Raw genomic sequence first — 19,313 nt, 5'->3', positions numbered from 1 at the left:
GTTAAAGTAATTGTTAAAAATATTTACTATTACGGCGAAAGACCACAAAATTTTCGTGTTCAATATAAGGTAAGAATACGTTTCGTTTAATGGAATCATTTAACGATGTGTTTTAGATGTCTACATCAGCCACTTGGGATTTATCACCAACAAAAAATTATGGTAACGTGTTACAACAAAATCTACAATTAATGGCTGACACTGAATACATGTTCCGAATTATTTTAAATCCATCTCAAAATTACCGTTGGAACGTATTAGATGATGATGCTCCATTTGCAACTATCATCACCCCATGTTTAGGTATTTAACATGTTGTTAATACTTTTTTATCATAAAAAATGTGACAACAATTTTTAGATCTCCATGAAAATCAAATCCATATTAAACCCTCAAATACTTCAGCCGTGGTTTTAGTGAAAGTTAGTAGTAAATAATATATAAATCACAAATTACAAACATAATATTAAATATTTTTAAATTGTTACCGTCATTAATTATAGGATCTGAAAAATGAAAATTGCAAATATCAATTTAATGTAACAGATAACACGTATGAACTGAAGAATGGCACATCTGTTGACAACCTAATGCCAGATTCAGATTACAAATTATTTATTTTTGGGAGGAGAAGTAATATAACAAAATCCTTTCGAACATTACAAGGAAGTAAGTCGATATGATAAATTTCTGGGCAGTTGAATGACAAATTGATTTAATAAATTATGTTTTAGTACCTAGCGAAGTTAAAAACATACAAGCCATTAATGTAACTTCTAATATAATACATTTATCGTGGGATAAACCCGATAATATAAACGGAGATATTAAATATAGACTTGTTTACAAGGTAATATAGCAAAATTTACTGACAAATAAATACTTATTAATTTTTAAATACTCTTCAAAAGAAAGTCAAAAGTCTTGGTTGTGGTAACAAAGGAGTAAATCAAACAAATGAGAAAATGGAAGTAATAGTATCAAATGAGTTTACTTTAAAAAACCTTCAAGCTTATGCCCAATATGTAATTTCTATTAATGCATTTACTGTAGAAGGCAATGGGCCAATAAATTCTAAAACCGTCGAAACCATGCAGTCAGGTTTGTATCCAACATAAATTAAGTTGTCCAACAACAACCATAAAGGATATTTTTATTTTCAGATGAAATATCAGAAAATATCGCATTTTTCGTTACGCCTTATGATAATCTTGCTATCATAGAAACAAAAATAGATTGTCCATCTATAAGAGGTCAAATTTTCATAAAAATATTTGCTAACTGCTCAGAAGACTGGTGTAGTGAAGCGTATTCTCAAAATTTTGAATGCAGAAATCAGTATTATTCCGCCCAGCTTGATAATTTGTATCCATTTACAAACTACAGTTTGCACACCAAAGTTTGTCGTACTAATACATGTGAAAAATATAAATTATATACAGAATATTTTAAAACTCGTGAAGGAAGTAAGTTAATTCTCTGTGCAATAAATAAATATATTGTTTATAATAATCATTTTTATTATTTTAGTACCAAATGAAGTGCGTGAAGCTATAGTATATTCCAAAGGAGACAATTATTTTTCTCTAAGATGGTTACCACCGTTTCCTCCAACCGGGACAATTAGTACCTACAAAATAAAACTTAACTCAAAATATGATTACGAAGTAGTTCCAATAAATTGCGCAATATGGACAGATTATATCTGTTTCGATATAAATGAAAACATAGACATGTATTACAACCATATTCAGTGTATCATGTATTACAACAGTATTGAGGTATTTTAATGTTGTCAAATTAAAATAAATAAACTAAATGTTATGGCAAATTTTTAATAACAAAAGGAATTTAGGAGAGGCACGTAACCAGTCAATTTTCTGAGAGTAAAACCACCTTAATTAATGTTGAATATAACTTAAATAAAAATTTAAGTAAAATAATTGCAATTTATTTTACAGAACATAAAACAGCAAATTTAAAATAAATTCAAATGGTGGCATATTATTTATTATATCCTTACTAGTTTTTGTTATATTTAGTGCGTCCGTGTCTCTCTCGAAAACAATTTTAATGGCTCCGCTCGTTGGATCAAGTATCGACAGTGTGTTCAAGGTGTTTGTTTGTAAAAAGTCGGCAAATGTATTGGACAAAGTGTGGCCTAACGAGTATAGTTAACATAAGTCGGGAGAGAGATATATACTGTAAATATTTTAAACACATTTATTAATATAAAAAATATTTTTACAGATATTCGCTGTGAATACGAATAATAAAATATCGCAGTCATTTTTAATCGGAGCGAACAGGGGAGAATCAAGTAAGTCATGTTATAATTTTAATTATCATTATAACTAATAGATATTTTGTTAATATAATTTAAAAAAATGTCAAAAGGGTATTGTTAATTAATTAATTTTTATTAAATTTAAAATTAAATTTTATATATAAACAAATGATAAATTTAATATCATGCCATTAACATACCATCCACATCAGATAAGTATTTTTTAGTTAAAATATTAACTAATCTGAAATGTAACGTACTAATTTTTCTACTATCCTTGAGAAATTTGGTAAATTTTAATTATACTATATTTTGACATTTGATACAGATTTATCTCTATTAAATATATCCTAAACTCTTTCAGAAGTTTCAGAATATGCTAAATTAGATGTAATAAACAAGAAAATTGACATTAATTAACATAACAAGTTTCCTTTTCGATCACATGATACTTAAAATTATAAATTTTTTTCAGCTCCTGATCCTCCTGAAAGTGTGTCTATAGGGTGGAGCGATTCAAAATTAATTGTAAATTGGATAAGACCAGTAATAACAAACGGAATATTAAAATACTACAAAATTTATATTGACAAATATGAAAAACAAGTTCCAGCGGAAGAAAACAAAATTAAATATGAGGTTAGTACAGAATGTTTCAAATTTTGACTTAATAATACTGGTCATCGAATATCAGAATGATAAAATATTTTAGTTAGGGACTAACTTATAAGGTAATTTTCTGCATAATGAATATCTGAATCTATATAACTAAACCTTTACTAGTCTTTAAAATTTCAATATCAATTCAAACACTCAGTTGTTTTCAAAGAGCAGGTTAGGTTAAGTCAGGTACATTGATTTTGATATTTAAATTCGTATTTATTTACAACAACTAACTACGCGAGAATGTATCGTTCATGAATCACCATAACAGCTGTATTCTCGTATAAACTTATATAGCCTAACAATTTCAAAAGAACTAACTAATAATATCCACTATCCTCGTACCAATATTTTAATTATATACATAAAATACTTCCATTTATTTCTAATTACCCTTGTTCATTTTATTATAGGAATGCACATCAGTAGAATACGAAAAAAGTATTAAAATTAAAATACAGTGTTGCAACTCATATAGTTGTTCTAGGAAGATATATTTAGAATACTGGAGCCCACCTAATATCCCAAAAATTAACTATGACTCTGACATTTATACAGTTTCCAACACCACCGTAAACATTACTATACCAAAATTTGATAGAAACTGCAATTATTGCAAAACCCATTTATACATAGCAGTAACTAATAAGGAGCAAATCGATTGGGAGGATAATTTAATGTATAATATTTCTGCTGAAGATACCTCTTTGTATCCTAAAATATTTCAACTTAATATAAACAAAAGTGTTCAAAATATTGTACTTACACCAAACACCCATTATAAAATAGGAATTAAATTAGAAAATATATTTCATAATCAAACAAATTCCGATACAAAAATATTAAATGTATTTATACCAGAAGAATATAGAATAACTACAAACACAATTTTAAATGTTTTATATATATTGTTTCCTTTAATAATCATAATAGCAATAGTTGTTTTCATGTAAGTATTTATATAATTTATAAATGTGATTTTATAAGTTAATTAACTAAGTCATTATTTTTAGATATATAAAAAGGTGGCACACAGTATTTACAAGAATTGACACACGTAAGTAAATTTTTAATTATTTCGAGATTATTGTGCCAATATAAAATATATGTTTATTCACTTTAATATATTATCACACAATTGTGTTATTAGACGTCAATTTTGTCAACACAAAATTGTATGTATAATATTTTTATATTATTATTAGCTAAATCAACTGCTAATGAGGAAGAACTTTGGATGGATAGTTTTAATAAATTCAAAATTTCTACTAAACAGGAAAATCAAATAAATGTAAGTACAAGTATTGGTTTACATTGAAAATTGCAAGTAAAATGTTTTAGGAGGTTAAGTTTCCCGGTACCTATCACTCCAATGTGATACCTATTAACAAGTTTCAAGAATATGTTAAGTCCTCTCTAAAAAATGATGATCTAGTAAGACAATACGAGGTAAATAAAAGCAAAATTTACTTTTTAGATTAATCTTAAATATTGAATTTGATAAAAAGTATTGATATGTTTTAGTTACTTTCACAAAGTCCAACGAAACCTTTTCAGTATGGGTTACACAAATTTAATAAACTTAAAAATCGTTATGCCAATATTGCGGCATGTAAGTTTTTATATTTTTTAGATATCCTTATATTTACAAAATATTTTACAGACGACCATACAAGAGTCATCCTGGACAAAATTGATGGCGATGCATATTCTGATTATATTAACGCCAACTTCATTGACGTAAGTACAGTAAATATTTTACATTAAATAACTGTGTCTACCCTATAAGTAAGTAGTAATTTTAAACTACAAATTCACACAATATACACTTCTAAATAATAAGCCGATTTCTTTTAAAAAATTATAATAAAAGTCCGACAGAAAATTATATTAAAAATGTTAAAATTTGTAAAAAAGCTTACTCTACAAAAGCTATTCAAAGTTTTCTCCATTGACCTGCAAGCAATTTTGGGCCCGTCTTATCCAATTTCTTCTTTCGTTCTTCCGTGCTACTGTTCACGGAGACGCAGATTGTAGGCAGTCGTTGTAATCCGTTCACACAATTCACCGATATTTTGTACTTTCGTACGCTATACTTCGGTTGAAACAACAAAAAACCAGATAAACATTGTTTGGGTTACAGTAATTGAAAATATTAAAAAGTAAACACTGCATAAAAAAGTACAAAGATTTGTTACAAACCTTAACATTTTTATCTCGTTTTCTATTGAACTTTTATTAGATTTTTTTTTAATAAATCGACTTATTATTTAGAAGTGTATATCTTGTTAAAAAATTTCGGATAAGTTATCAAACTTCTACATTTACTCTACTTCTACTGAAATTTTTACTCTGGATATAGATTTTTATTTAGAAATTTTAGAACATTTCTATATAAAAATCGTCCAACAAATAAACTTAGTAAGAAGGAATTACGAATCATCATAAATGTTATGTAGGATTCATTTTTAGAGTTATAAAATTGACAAAGCCTATATAGCAACACAAGGACCTCAAGAAAATACCCTAAACGATTTTTGGAGAATGATTTGGCAAGAGAATGTGAAACATATTGTAATGGTAACGAATTTAGATGAAGTAAAAAAAGTACGGTTTGATCTAGCCAAGCTAAAACAGTTTTAAATAAACATTCAGATTTTCAGGAAAACGGAGAACAATATTGGCCGGAAATAAATGAGTGTTTGTATTTTGGTAATATTTACGTGAAATATGTTTCTGAAAACACATACACTAACTATAGAGAAAGGGAATTTAAAATTTCCAAAGGCGGAAATGTTAGAAAGGTAAATTGATAATTCATATGGTCCCGTTGTCAAACATTAAATTATTTAGGTATCGCATCTACAATTTACTTCGTGGCCAGATCAAGGCAATCTACTTTATTCATACATTTTGTTACCGTTTGTGCGAAAAATTTTAGATATTACATCCCATCCAATAGTTGTACACTGCAGGTATTCGTTATATACATATATGTATATATATAAAATTAATGTAACACATTGTTTTTTAGTGCGGAAATTAATCGTACTGGTATGATAATTTTGTGCGATACGGTTTTAAGAATGGCGAAGAATGAACAGACAATAGACATTTTAAATACTCTAGAATATATAAAGACATGTAGATCAAATATGGTGGAAACTTTAGAACAATACAAATTAGTTCATTTAATAGTACTAGAATATTTGTTTGGCATGGAAACTAACATACCATGCAACGATGAAATGAATGTGGTTGTTGCAAATATCATTCAATCACAGATTAACAAGCAAATGAAATATTTGAAATCAATTGAATGGCAAGATCATGCTATGAAATTAATCAGTGAAAGCCACTACGAGGATGTCGAATTTTTGGTAAAAGGCAATAACAAATTTCATGATATTCTGAGTAAGTACTTATTATTTAACTTCGACATTCCATAATGATTTGCATTTCTGTTACAAAAAGGTGGAATATATCTATCGGATAAAGATGAATCGATGTCTATAAACCCAATATATGTGGATAGTTTCTATCACAGAAATAGATTTATTGCTGCACAACATCCAATGACGATTAACTTAAGTGACTTTTGGAGGATGGTCGTCGAAACAAATAGCAACCTTATCATTTCTCTGAATGAAATTAATTTGCAAGATCCGGTATATTATTAATTGCATATATAACAGAACATATGTAAGTACCTAGATGTAGATAGTATACCTTAAATTTTTATAGACATTGTGTAAATTGTGGCCTGAGGAGGGTCAATCTATGAATCCCACAACATACATAAAAGTTACACACAAGACAACAGATGTATGTGAAATATTTCAAATAATCAATTTGGACCTTATGGCCAATGGGGTTTGTATAATTGAATTTACTAAAATTTAACCCGAAGACCAAAAATATTATATTATAGAAAAAAACCTCTATTGATATTGTTCAATACATGAATTGGAAAAGTGGCCAATTATTACCAAACAACTTACACCATTTTTTGACATTAATGCAAGAGCTAAATTCATTTCTACCAAAATCCATACCAGCAATCGTCGTTTGCCAGTAAGTTGATATATTGTCTAGACATGCTATTTTTAAGTAAATATAATATTTAAGAAATGGCATAACCGCATGTGGTCTCTTTCTTGCAATGTTTATTGTACTAGAAAAAATGAAAATTGAACATGAATGTAACATTTGCGAAGCCATAAGAATTATCAGACGTAATAGAAATCAATTTGTTCAGAACAAGGTTTGTATGTATAAAGAGTTTTTCATCTAATTCTATACCTACTCATTTTTTCAGACACAATTTATATTCCTATACAATGCAGCGGTGGATTTCTTAAAACATTTTGAGTCCTACTCTAATTTTAAATAGGATTTTTTATTTAATGAGTTATTAATTTGAGCGTATTATACACTAAATGATATATTATACCAAGTAGTTAATTTGTTTCCAGGTAATTACAACCTAAGTATATTTAAATTAAAATCCATGTTAATCGATTATTTTAATGAATAAACTTGTGACTATTCAATTTAGTGATGTTTCATATTTAACATATTCTTTTCATAATTTTAATATTTAAATGAATAAATATTTAAAAATAATAGCTGTTCGTCTTTTTGAAGAACCGAACTCTGAAGATTTACATAACGACAGGCTTCGAAAAAATTTATAAAACCATTATACAGGGTGTTAAGGAAATGAGTAGCGAAAATTTAATAACGAATAAAACTCGTTGAAAGCAATAACTTTCTCCTGTATATATATTTTCCAATTTTTTTTAATTTACTCCTATTTAAATTTATTTTTAAAGTTTGCTCATTTGGAACATTTTTAGATTATTTTATATAAAAATAAATGAATATTTATAATGTCCTGGATGATTTTCTTTGTATTACGAAGGTCGCACCTTTTTGTAACTCATAATTTGTATTATTATAATATTATAAACAGCTAGCTGATGATTTAATAAATATAATTAATAACTGTAGAAATGCATCACCCGGAACGTATTATGATATTTTTATAAAATTGGTATACGAGTAGATACCTATTGAAATAAGAAATGATTACAATTTGAAGTCAATTGCAAAACATATTGTCAGTTTTTTGTTTTTTTTTCTTCATATCTTTAAGGTATCTCAAACAAGCGTTAAATATCCTTAGAGTACGAAGAAGAAATAATTTTAGTCAATTAAGCGAGTTTAATTCAGCTAGAATAAAGTAGAAATTTCGTCTCGAGAAATAGCGCGGTGGTTGAACAGAAATGTAAGTATTGTAATACGATGTTGGCAGTCATCAAGTATAGAGAACAGAAGAGGTTCCGGAAGACCCAAAGCTACAACAGAGCCGCAAGCACGTCATTTTAGATTATGAGTTCAACACGGGTGATTGCTGATGAATTTTTTCTGTTTATTTCCGTGTAAGGTCTTTTGCCCTATGGATTTATCGCCCTCTTACTTACCTCTAACAGCAAACCATAGGCGCCAACGTAGTGACTGGTGTATGGAACGTCAACATTGGAATGAAGAATGAATGAAGAATGTTATTGTGTCGTGCCTTAGTAAAACAGTGACGTGGAGAAAGACGTGATCCTCATTTTACTGTGGAAAGTGATGTTCACAACACTATTGGTTTAATCGTATGGAGTGGTATTGCATATGGTAGCAGGTCACCTTTAGTTTTTATTAGTGGCAATATGGAGACTTATTTTCCTCCCTACATGAGATCTCGAATTAATTTTTCAACAAGATAATGCCCGTCCATATATTGCCACAAAGAAACCTCCTATGTGAATTTACTATATGAAATTTGATAGGGCGAGGCTTAGGGAATTTACAGCGCCCTCCACGGACTCTTAATGAACTAAGACATCAGATTCAGTTCGTCTGGGATGAGACACCACAAGAAAATTTCGATAATCTCATTAAATCGATGCCACGACACGTCAATGACTGTCTTAATCAAAGAGGCGATCCCACCCATTATTAGCTTCTGACAATTGATGCTTTAAGATTTTTTTTCAATTTTTCAATCAATTATTATTCTGTAATAGGTTAATTTTTTTCTAAAATAAAAATAAATCAATTATATCTAGGTGTTGCGTTTCTTTTTGCACGAAGTATATATGTAATAATACAAATATTTGAAGAATGTTTCTTGACTTTAAACGAAATTATACATTTTCTTTTCTTATATTGTTTCCTTAGTCGAAATAGTATACTTGCAACTGAAATATTTAATTGTTTAGTGGAAAAATTTCAGCAACCATGTTAATTATACTGTTTCGATATATGATCATTTAGTTCAGTTTGTGAATACCGTGAAAAGCCCCACCAAATGTGGGAATACCATCTGTGGAGGTATACGTTTACGATGCTAGGTAGACCATCTTCTGAGAAGGCTCACGAGAGGTAAATGTGCCAAGGCGCTCTTAAATAGACGGAGCACCCTGGCTCGAGATCAGTTAGAGTTTGATATTTCCTTGTGAAGAGTCCACGTGCATCCTGGTGACTGGTTCACACAACTCCCCAACACTTTCCTTTCGCCCAGTGTTAGAGTGATCAATAAACATTGTCGCAATAAACAACGCATTATTATTTCACACCAAGAACACTCCTGAGAATCACGCCACAAAACTCCTTAGCGAACCAAATCGCTAAATATGTATGTATAAATGGAAGACGATTTGTTGTTTGCCATCTTACCAGCATATCGAATCCTGCGAAAATTTAAATATAAACAGGTGACAGATAATTATAAAAAAAAGTCTCAAAATTAATATGAATAATTTCAATTTTTGTTCATTCAAATTTTAAAAATATTGATTGTAATTATAAAATTATAATTAAAAACGAATAATGTTATTAACAATAAAATTGAAGAATAAAAAAAAATTAGAATGAATAGATTATAGGCTAATTTGATGTCAAGTGTAAATGGGATTCCATACAATACTGCAATAGTCCCATTTGCTTCGTAATAGTGCAGAAAACAGAGTAAGATCTTGGAAGATGTAGAGACTTCCATTATTTGCGTCACAAAAGATAATTCGCTGTCAAATAAAACGCCCACATCTTTACAGCAATCATTCCTCACCAGCACCCATACATTTATGTTGTATGAAAATTTGACTGGCAATTTACGTTTGTTGTAACTTACAATAAAGCATTTCTTTACATTTAGCTGGAGGTTGTTACTGTGGCACCATGCCACCAAAGTGTCAATATCACTTTGTAGAATAACGGCTTGTACAATACTGTCTAATTGATAATATATTATCAGCATAGACTAGACTGCATAACAAACTCAATAAGATGAATAAAATATATAATAGGGATTCCAAATTGGTCTGCGCTACGCCAGAGGATGCAGTGTAAGTGTGAGATCTAAATCCGTTGCAGTTAACGTAATAAGTTTTGTTTCGCACATAACTCTTAATCAAATAATAAGACTATCACTAAGACCAAAAGTATCAAGTATAGCATGGTCAATGGTATGGAATTAAAAGTCTGTATAAACGACGTCCATCTGACTTTTACCATCTATTGACGATATTGATATATCTTGAATTATACATATCAAATTAGTGGTGGTAGATGTGCCTAACATAAAACCGTGTTGATTAGGAGAAATTTTATAACGAACACTTTGATCAATGACAGAATATAACACCTGCTCAAATATTTTAGAGATATTACTTAATATAGAGATAGGTCTGTAATTATTAAAATTAGGCTTCACCTTTTTTGAATACTGGGGTAATTTTGGCAGTTTTCCATATAGATGGGAAGGTATTAGTTTTCAAGGACAAATAGAAAATAATTTTTAATGGTTTCAAAAATGTAACTTTGGAATCCTGGATTAAAAATGCTGGCATCTGATCATCCCCGGCAGTTTTTTTGCTGGACAACTTGTCGATACTATTTACTATGTCAAACTCATTCATTTCATTAAGCTGAACACATTGATGACTAGAAAATGCAGGTTCATGGAGACGATCAGACGAGGCAATAAATACACTACCAAATTCATGTGCAAATTGATTCACGATATCTTGAAGACTAGTGTAAATAAAGCTATCATCCCTCATTACTAGAGGTATTCTAGTAATGCCTTCTTTGTTTTTGATGAACGAAATTCCAGAAATTTTACAGTCTTTCGTATTCTGCTAAATTCTTCATAAAAATCACTTTTTGTGATAATATTTTTTCAATGGCAGATGATATTTAATTTGTGCAGTAACCATAAAGGGTAAGAAGAGCTAGATACGTTGTTAGAAGTCGGTACGAATGCATCAAGTATACCATAAAGCATTCTATGAAATTCTGTGGTAGAATCTTCGACGTCTTCAAAATTGGCAATTGCAAGAAAATCATTATATAGGGATAAATAAAATTATAGTGGTTGTTGTTGCTAAAGGGAAACAATAATGGGCGGTAATTTTGAACTTCAAATGAGATGCTGAATGCAGGGTGAATAGAATCCTCCCCTAATAATGGCAATTCGTCACGTTCAATCTTACATTACACATCAGACGATATATTTGTGTAACCTAAATCAAGTACACATCCATCTGCACTCACAACATTAAACTGTTGTAGATCCAAAAGAGTAGCAAATTTATTTGAAATATTATTTTGTGTTAGACAATCCACTGTTAAAATTTCCTGCACTAAAGTCACCCACCAAAAATACACGACAGTCCAGCAAGGAAGCCAATAACGCATCAAGAAATGTCTCAACATACTCGTTGCTACAACGCAGTGGTGTATGAAAACGCGCAATGTAAACACAGTACGACTTGCAGACAACAAAATCTATTAAAGGTGAGAGTTCATTTATATGAGGAAAAGGTAAGTAATACTCCTCCCCCAGTTGACAAATCAACCATATCAAACTCTTTGTCACTTTGGTAAACCACATAATCAGACGAAAACAATAAATTTGTTGTAAACCCCAAACGTTTCGATAATAAAGCCTATACATTTGATTAAAACTGTTGGACACCTTTAGTTTTCCTGTTCGGAATTAATTATAGTAGGAATACCGTGTTTGTATTTAATTCGTATATTCGTTTTTCAATTATTAAGACGAATTTTTAGTTGAGCCTTCGCAATTCTATAAAGTTCACTTTGCATGGGCGTACGATCAGACGACAGGGAATCATTAGTCCACCTGAAGTTTTTTAATTTGAAGTTGTGCGAACAGTATTAGAAAGAACAATCTTAATTGGTCGTTTGCGATTTTGTTTCGATGGATCGAATTTACCTAAACGAGTACTTCAACAAAACCAACTATTTTATTTGCCAATTGTAGTCAAGTGCTGATACGTGTTACAATTATTTGATTCGATAACTCTATATATAGTAATATTGTTCTTTCGCTTTTCTCTTTTGACTATCACCTGAAGAACTATCTCAATTTAAATCAGAGTTTTCTCAGTCAATTTAGCACACATTTGTAATTTTAAACCGCTAACCTCCTCCTGGAGTTTGAAAATAGTAGTCTTAAGACTGTTCAATTCGTTGTTCATTTCCTTACGTGTTGAACAATTCCACGATAAGCCAGAAATAGCTCGAATCTGTTTAGCCAATGTACTGTTTATTTTAACATCAAATTATGTGAATCGGCACAACAAGCACAAGAATTCATTTAGGAAAATATCAGCATGCAGTAATGTCAAAACCACCAGAGTACTACCTACTAGGTTCAGCGAATATGTATCCTCCGATAGAATTAAAAAAAAAATACAAAATTTACAAAATGATGCTTTGAGGATAGTGACAATTACACAAGTCCTATCGAAAGTACTCTTAGTGTAGCCCACGAACTGCTATAGTCCATCCAAATACTACAACAGCAACTATCATCCTTTTGAAAAAAGAAAAAATCAATACTTTTGAAAAAAGAATATCTAAGTACAAAAATGAGCTAGTCTTAAAAGAACTATCACAAAATATTAAACAACCAACAAATATGCAACCACTTTGAATAATCGGTCTCCCTCTATACGATACAAGCCTTACAAAATAGGACAAAAATGAAAACAATTTACGAATCATAAATGAGTCCGTTTTAGAATCGGTCACACAAAACGCACACATAGAAGAACAACCATATTGCAACATCTGCTATAGTCGACTAATTGTAAAAGATATACTGACCGAACAATATGCCCAACATAATCCAGGAAACCTCACAAGACAAATTATCAGTTACTGGCCTAATACAATATCTAAAAAAGATTCAAATATATAATAAGACACAATATAAAACCACATATACATATAACTTTTATTTTCGAAAAACACGATTGACTTTTTAAAAAACTTTATTTGACAATGGCAAGACGTAGAATTATTGCTCAACAGAAAATATGCTAATACATGTCTAAACTTTCCCCACCCCCTTATTTTCCATATGTGGCAATATAAATTTTGATTATTTTGATATATTTTTTTGCGAGTATTATGTATCAGCATATTAATAATAATAAATATAACATATTTTAAAAGATGTTGATTAAAAATATTTTTAATAAATAATATAATACTGTCACATGCCTATATTTTATAATTTTTGTGATTTTATTATCTAACTCTTAAATTCACTTCATTATGAATATTAAAATAACATATTAATAATCTATACATATAAATAAAATTGGAGTGTCTGCTTGTCTTGTAATATTGAAATAACGGTTTTCTACTACATGCATATGAATATAAATACGTTACATACTCCAATATAACATTTTTTATAATTTTTGTCTCTTTGTCTGTCTCTCTGTTTGTTCCGGCTAATCTCTGAAATGGCTGGACCGATTTTGACAGGACTTTTATTGGCAGGCAGCTGATATAATAAGGAATAACTTAGGCTACATTTATTTTAGAAAAATTTTTTTATTTTAGAAAAATAAAGTAATGTTGCAATGTCCAAGTACTGTCCAGTACCACGCGCAGCTCACGCGCTTGCCACCACTGGGTCGTCACGTCGGGCGCCTCCCACCACTTCTCCCACCAACGATAGATTGATCATTAAAATCCATACAAGTGCTTTTATTAATTAAATAAAAAATATATTGTAATATGATGTTCCAACCCCTAAAAAAATTAAAATAACACCTACCAAATATGCAAATTTTCATTGTTATTTATAATAATTATGCCATATTTATTTTTTTTATTAAAAACTAATATCGGGACGGAGCCCCTCGATTGTTTACAGATTTCGCCACACCTCCTGTACCGCCAAAATTATTGGATTAAGGTTTAGGGAATATGCTGGCCAAGGTAAAACGCTGTTGTTATTCTCTTCAATGCTGTTCGAACGATCCTGCTGGAAATGGAATTTAAGCTCATATTGGTTAAATGGGTAAAACTATGTTGTCGCGACATCGAACTGCATTCAAAGTGGTCTCCATTAAAAAGAGATTTGTTCTTCCCCCATTATTTATTCCTCTCCAAAACATCAATCAATCTTGTCCAAAATTCACCACCTCACGAGCATATTATAGTCGTGCTTGACTCATCAGAAAAGAGAAACGGCTCCAAACATCAGGTCCCCAGTTAAGATGTTCTTGTGCCCAAGCAAAACGAGCAGTGTGATTTCCAGGGAGCAATCGGGATATCCTTGAAGGTCGTGTATGTATTTTATTTAATAACTCAAAGCCTTGAGATAACTAGATTTTTTTTGTGATAAATCTTGATTCGAATTATCGAAGTTCGACTGTATATATACACTATCTCTCATATGTAACATAAGGTAACTTTAGAAATTTTCATTTTTTTATAAAAGTGTATATTTAATTATCCATATTATTGTCAGTTATGCAATATGTTTCATAAAAACACGACGGCAATGCAACATTAGTGGGTTTTAGTTAATATTTGAAAAAAGTTCAAGGGTCAAAAGTACAGCAACTATAAAATAAAACAAACAAACGTATATTTAGCCTTCCTTTATCTACAATAGTAGCATATTCATTATTTTTAATAAAACACCTTTTTTTATTGATTTCCGTTGCTTTTCAGATTAATCATTCGATATTTCTTTTCACTGATTTTGAACTTCTTCGTAGATTTTGTTAAAATTTTACATTATTTTTGCATCAATTTTCCTATCCATTTCATCCTAAAGGTTTTCAATTGGATTGAGGTCAGGGCTTTATGCTGACCACGGCATTACATGTACTTCTTGAGAAGCGAACCATTCTTTAACTAACTTAGACGATCCATAATAACGTCTATGTTAACCAGGGGGCCCATTCCAAAGGCCAGAAAAACATCCCCACTTTGGATTATATATTTTATTAATAACTCTTCTGTCCCATGAAATGACATCAGATTTGAATAATTAGAACTGACTTTCATCGGAAAACAAAATTGTTTTCCACTGCCAATCTGTCCAGTTCACATGTTCTTTGTTGACTTTCTACCACAGGGAGCAGTTTCTTTTAATCTTCGTTTAATGGTAAAAAGTAAAAGGGTAGCGAACTCTTTCCGGTGTATTCTTTCTGTTAAAATTGGAAATAGTCCTTAATATAATCGATTTGTTTAAATTTAAACCGACTACAATTTTACTCTGCTTTTCACCATTCCGGAACTTTTCTACAATTTGTTGTTTAATTTATATCGATAAATGAACACCTCTGGGGATTTTTAACTTTAAGGAACGTTGTCGTACACAGAAATAAATTATAAAATCAACTATATTGAATATAGTATAGTATGGTTGCTTTACTTATGAACCTTGCTCGAAATAAATAATTATGTAAAAACTATGTAAATAAAGATATCCGTATATAGGGAGGTCAAAAATGCTTCGAAACTTAATATTTATAAGATTAATTTAAATTAACAAGAATAGTGTTTATATGAATATATTTATATGTACAGTAGTAGCAGAAAATAGAGCAACTTTAAAAATATATAAATTGCTACCGCCCTGTATATGCAAATCTACTATAATTTATACCAATTATGAACTCACTGTATACAAACATACCCGTGAATATTCTTTGTATTAAAAGTAATTCTCTTGGCTACAAATCAAAAACTAAATATTCGGCTGGTAAACTGGTACTATCAATATCGCTCGACAATTGAGTCTATAAAAAGCGTGTTTTATAAGAATTTTCAAGATTTGGTAATATGAAAGGAAAAAATAAATCTGGAAGATCAAGAAATACCAAAAGATTTTAGGCTAAACAATTTTATTCAACTCCAAAGTAGATTCTTTCCAGAGTTCTATCAAAATAAAAGGTGTACATTGAGACACAACTTGGAATTAATGTTTTTCCAAGAACCGTAGGAGATAGATTAGGAATATCTATCTCCATGCCAGAAAACCAGGTAAAAAACACTGGTATCAGGAAAGAACTGGCGAGCCAAATTTGAGTTTGCCAGGTCCCATTTACATTGGATTTTAAATGATTGGAAACGAATGATCTGGAGTGATAAATCCAAGTTTAATCTAGTTAGTAATGATTTTGGGATTTTATATGTAAGGCGAATTATTCATGAAAGATTTTACCCAAAGTATACCATACCCACTGTTAAACACGGCGACGGATCAGTAATGGTATGGGGCTGCTTTTCTAGATTTGAAATCCTCTCCATCGAATACATATCAGAGTATCAGGGATCGTTTTATGTGTAAATAAATAAATATGCCACTAAAACATTATTTTCGACAGGATAATCACCCGAAGCATTCTTCAATAACCAGGACATTTGTCTTGAATTATTTAATTTTAATGTTCCTGATGGATATTGAAATTGTTAATAATTTTACCTTGATAAGTATGAGCAAAACCATCGTACTATTTTATTATTTTCAAATCAATTATTTTTTTATATTATTTTAGAAAAATATAGCTGACAAAATACTTGGAATATTATATTATTATTTATAACAAATAAAAGACTTATTTTATTATCATTTCACATTAATACTTTGGGTGGTAGGTACCCCTGTCCCTTGTGCTTCACGTCTCTTGCGCATGGATTCAATCAATTTATCTATTTGCCTATGTTCCACTGAATAGCAATTCTCACATAATTTTTCAAATGAGTCAACCTTATTTCACATAATGATTCACCTGACTTTGCGTTCAAGAATGTTATACTGGTTCTCAGTTAAGTTCTGTTAAAAACCAATCCTTAACCAATTTTGAGGTGTGTTTCGGATTGTTATCGTGTTGAAAGATACGCCTTATTTATAGACCCTCTGTACGATGAATTCGTCCAACGCCATATGAAGAAAAACACCTTCATAAAATCACAGATCCTTCTCCATAATTAACAGTTGGCTTGTATTTTTTATTCAATCGTTCACCTTTCGGACGTCGTACATGAACAATACCATCATTGTTAAACATGTTGAACTTGGATTCATCACTCCAAAAAATTCTCTCTGCAGTAGTTCACCCAATGTGCTCTTGGGCAAATTTTAGTCTGTCTGCGATGTTCTTCTTTCGTAGAAGTGGTTTCTTTGCTTGCCTACATCTTTTTAAGTGAGAATTCAAATGTCTTCGACTTATAGTCCTAGTAAAAACACCAGATTGGTCCATAACACTGCAAATTTGAACCGATATAACAATGGATGGCTTTTCGTCGTCTGTCTAAAGATTTACCAGATGCTAATATACTGACTCCATATTTTCGAATTATTCGCCAAATAGTGTTGCTTTAGGTCCAAGCGCTCCAAAATTTTCGTTTACTTAACACCTCTTTCACAAAAATCTAATATTTTGTTACGCAACTCCAATCCATCAAATTTGTCCAATTCCATTTTAATGAGGTTATTAACACATTCAGACGTATAAATGAAGGTTTAAAACACTTAGTTCACCTTAAATACTAGCTTATTTAAATAAATTAAGTTTTTTTTCTCCAACGAAAAATTTAAATTTCATACAATTCATATTGAAATACACAAAGTTGGTAGTATCTAATCATTATATAATAGCATACAATATGTATTATATTTTAGAAGATTAATAATATTGATATTACCATACAAATTTTCTAAATATGGAAAATTAAGAAATTGAAAATATTGTGTATTGTGAAAGTGACTTTCCGCATATACATAATAATAAATATATTTTAAAAGATATTGGTCAGAAACATTTTTATATAAATAATATAATAGATAGGGGGATTTTTATAACCATAACCGTAAGTGTTTTACACTTAATTTGTAAATGTTTTTTCACCGGATATATGACAAATAAAGGAAGTAACTCTGTTATCAATCATGACGTCCAGTTATACTTTAGGTGCATTTGTGATAAGGTGTTTGTTAATGGCAAAACATTAATATGAACATTTTTTGGTAAGTGTTTTACTCAAAAATTGTAAAAATAAATCTACTATATAATTTCTTAGTGAAAGATTGAAGAAAAATTAATATTAATGTGATGTAATTATTGGCAAAAAAATTAATTCTCCATTGAATTTTGCATCCTATAAAATGAGTTTATATCAGATTTCATAGTAAAATATTACTGACAGTGATAACACAATTCATTGTTAAGTACAACTTGTACAGGGTAACTTACACTACTTTAATTTACACATTAAATTCCCTTAAAAACATTATAAAAACATGTCTTCCCTTAATAATATATGTACCCCTTTAGTATTAGGCTAAAACAAACATTGTTAAAACGATGTTTTTGTGATTCAGAAAAAATAGATGGTACAATTTAATACATTTTTTAACAAAATAAGCACTATGTATGACTACTTGAAATGAAATTCTTTTTTAACATTTGACATATTTAGTTCATCCTGGTCTGACATTGATAAAAATGCTAATTTTTTTCATCCCCTATTGTAAAGTCACATATAAGTTCCGTAAAAGTAAATAATCGTAACACTATTTTTGGCGAAATTAGAGTTAATAACGTGTTCTTTAACAAATTTAATACTTTATTGTGGTAATAAACTGTATCTATAGATTTACGAATTATTTAAATTTACGAATTAGAAAAAGTGGTAAGTTAACTTTAGTGTTGAGATAAATAATAATATCTCCACCATCACATCGTTTATTTTTACTATATTTGATTACTAAACGGTAAATAATCTTTAAAAATAATAATAAACATTAAATTTTGCAAAATGTGGTTTGTAATCGCGTAGGCAATATGCTGGATCTCCTTGAAAACTAAACTATTGAAAGTACGTTATAGGTTATGTTTTATAATAATCTGTTTTCTCATTTTTTCCTTTCGTTTCTTGAAATCAAAAATATGACAGTAGACATTATCAACGCAAGGCAGACAGACTACTTTACGTTACTTGTAAAAAATGTAAAAAATGAAAATTT

General features: G+C 29.8%; 2 protein-coding genes across 3 annotated transcripts in view; both read left to right on the top strand.

The window, feature by feature from the left end:
* Positions 1 to 361: 361 nt before the first annotated feature.
* LOC109602183 (receptor-type tyrosine-protein phosphatase epsilon-like) overlaps positions 362 to 19,313 on the top strand; it is a 35,608-nt gene continuing 16,656 nt past the window's right edge. The window contains exons 1-5 of one of the 2 annotated variants that reach the window (XM_049970697.1): positions 362 to 422; positions 504 to 669; positions 735 to 850; positions 912 to 1,101; positions 1,164 to 1,253. In XM_049970697.1, the coding sequence (XP_049826654.1) occupies positions 591 to 669; positions 735 to 850; positions 912 to 1,101; positions 1,164 to 1,253 (475 nt within the window). In that variant the 5' untranslated portion in view covers positions 362 to 422; positions 504 to 590. Of the gene's footprint in view, positions 423 to 503; positions 670 to 734; positions 851 to 911; positions 1,102 to 1,163; positions 1,467 to 19,313 lie in introns of both variants that reach the window. The other variant, XM_049970698.1, reaches the window with a different exon arrangement.
* LOC109602193 (receptor-type tyrosine-protein phosphatase T) lies at positions 3,925 to 7,503 on the top strand. The gene is made up of 14 exons (XM_049970699.1): positions 3,925 to 4,007; positions 4,156 to 4,241; positions 4,292 to 4,399; positions 4,475 to 4,562; positions 4,614 to 4,690; positions 5,423 to 5,557; positions 5,614 to 5,754; positions 5,804 to 5,925; positions 5,985 to 6,364; positions 6,425 to 6,618; positions 6,695 to 6,823; positions 6,882 to 7,024; positions 7,079 to 7,214; positions 7,269 to 7,503. The coding sequence occupies exons 2-14, from the start codon at positions 4,188 to 4,190 to the stop codon at positions 7,341 to 7,343; spliced, it is 1,782 nt and encodes a 593-aa protein (XP_049826656.1). The 5' UTR covers positions 3,925 to 4,007; positions 4,156 to 4,187; the 3' UTR covers positions 7,344 to 7,503.

Source organism: Aethina tumida, chromosome 1 (assembly GCF_024364675.1).
Source record: "Aethina tumida isolate Nest 87 chromosome 1, icAetTumi1.1, whole genome shotgun sequence".
Taxonomy (NCBI): Eukaryota; Metazoa; Arthropoda; class Insecta; order Coleoptera; family Nitidulidae; genus Aethina; species Aethina tumida.
Note: the sequence above shows the minus strand (reverse complement) of the source record. Positions and strands in the feature narration are given on the sequence as shown.

Bases quoted from the DNA above. Each gene is read 5' to 3' on its own strand.
- LOC109602193 (XM_049970699.1), top strand. From the start codon at position 4,188: ATGGATAGTTTTAATAAATTCAAAATTTCTACTAAACAGGAAAATCAA. The intron at 4,563-4,613 runs GTAAGTTTTTAT...AATATTTTACAG, and splicing joins TTATGCCAATATTGCGGCAT to ACGACCATACAAGAGTCATC. The intron at 7,215-7,268 runs GTTTGTATGTAT...TCATTTTTTCAG, and splicing joins ATCAATTTGTTCAGAACAAG to ACACAATTTATATTCCTATA.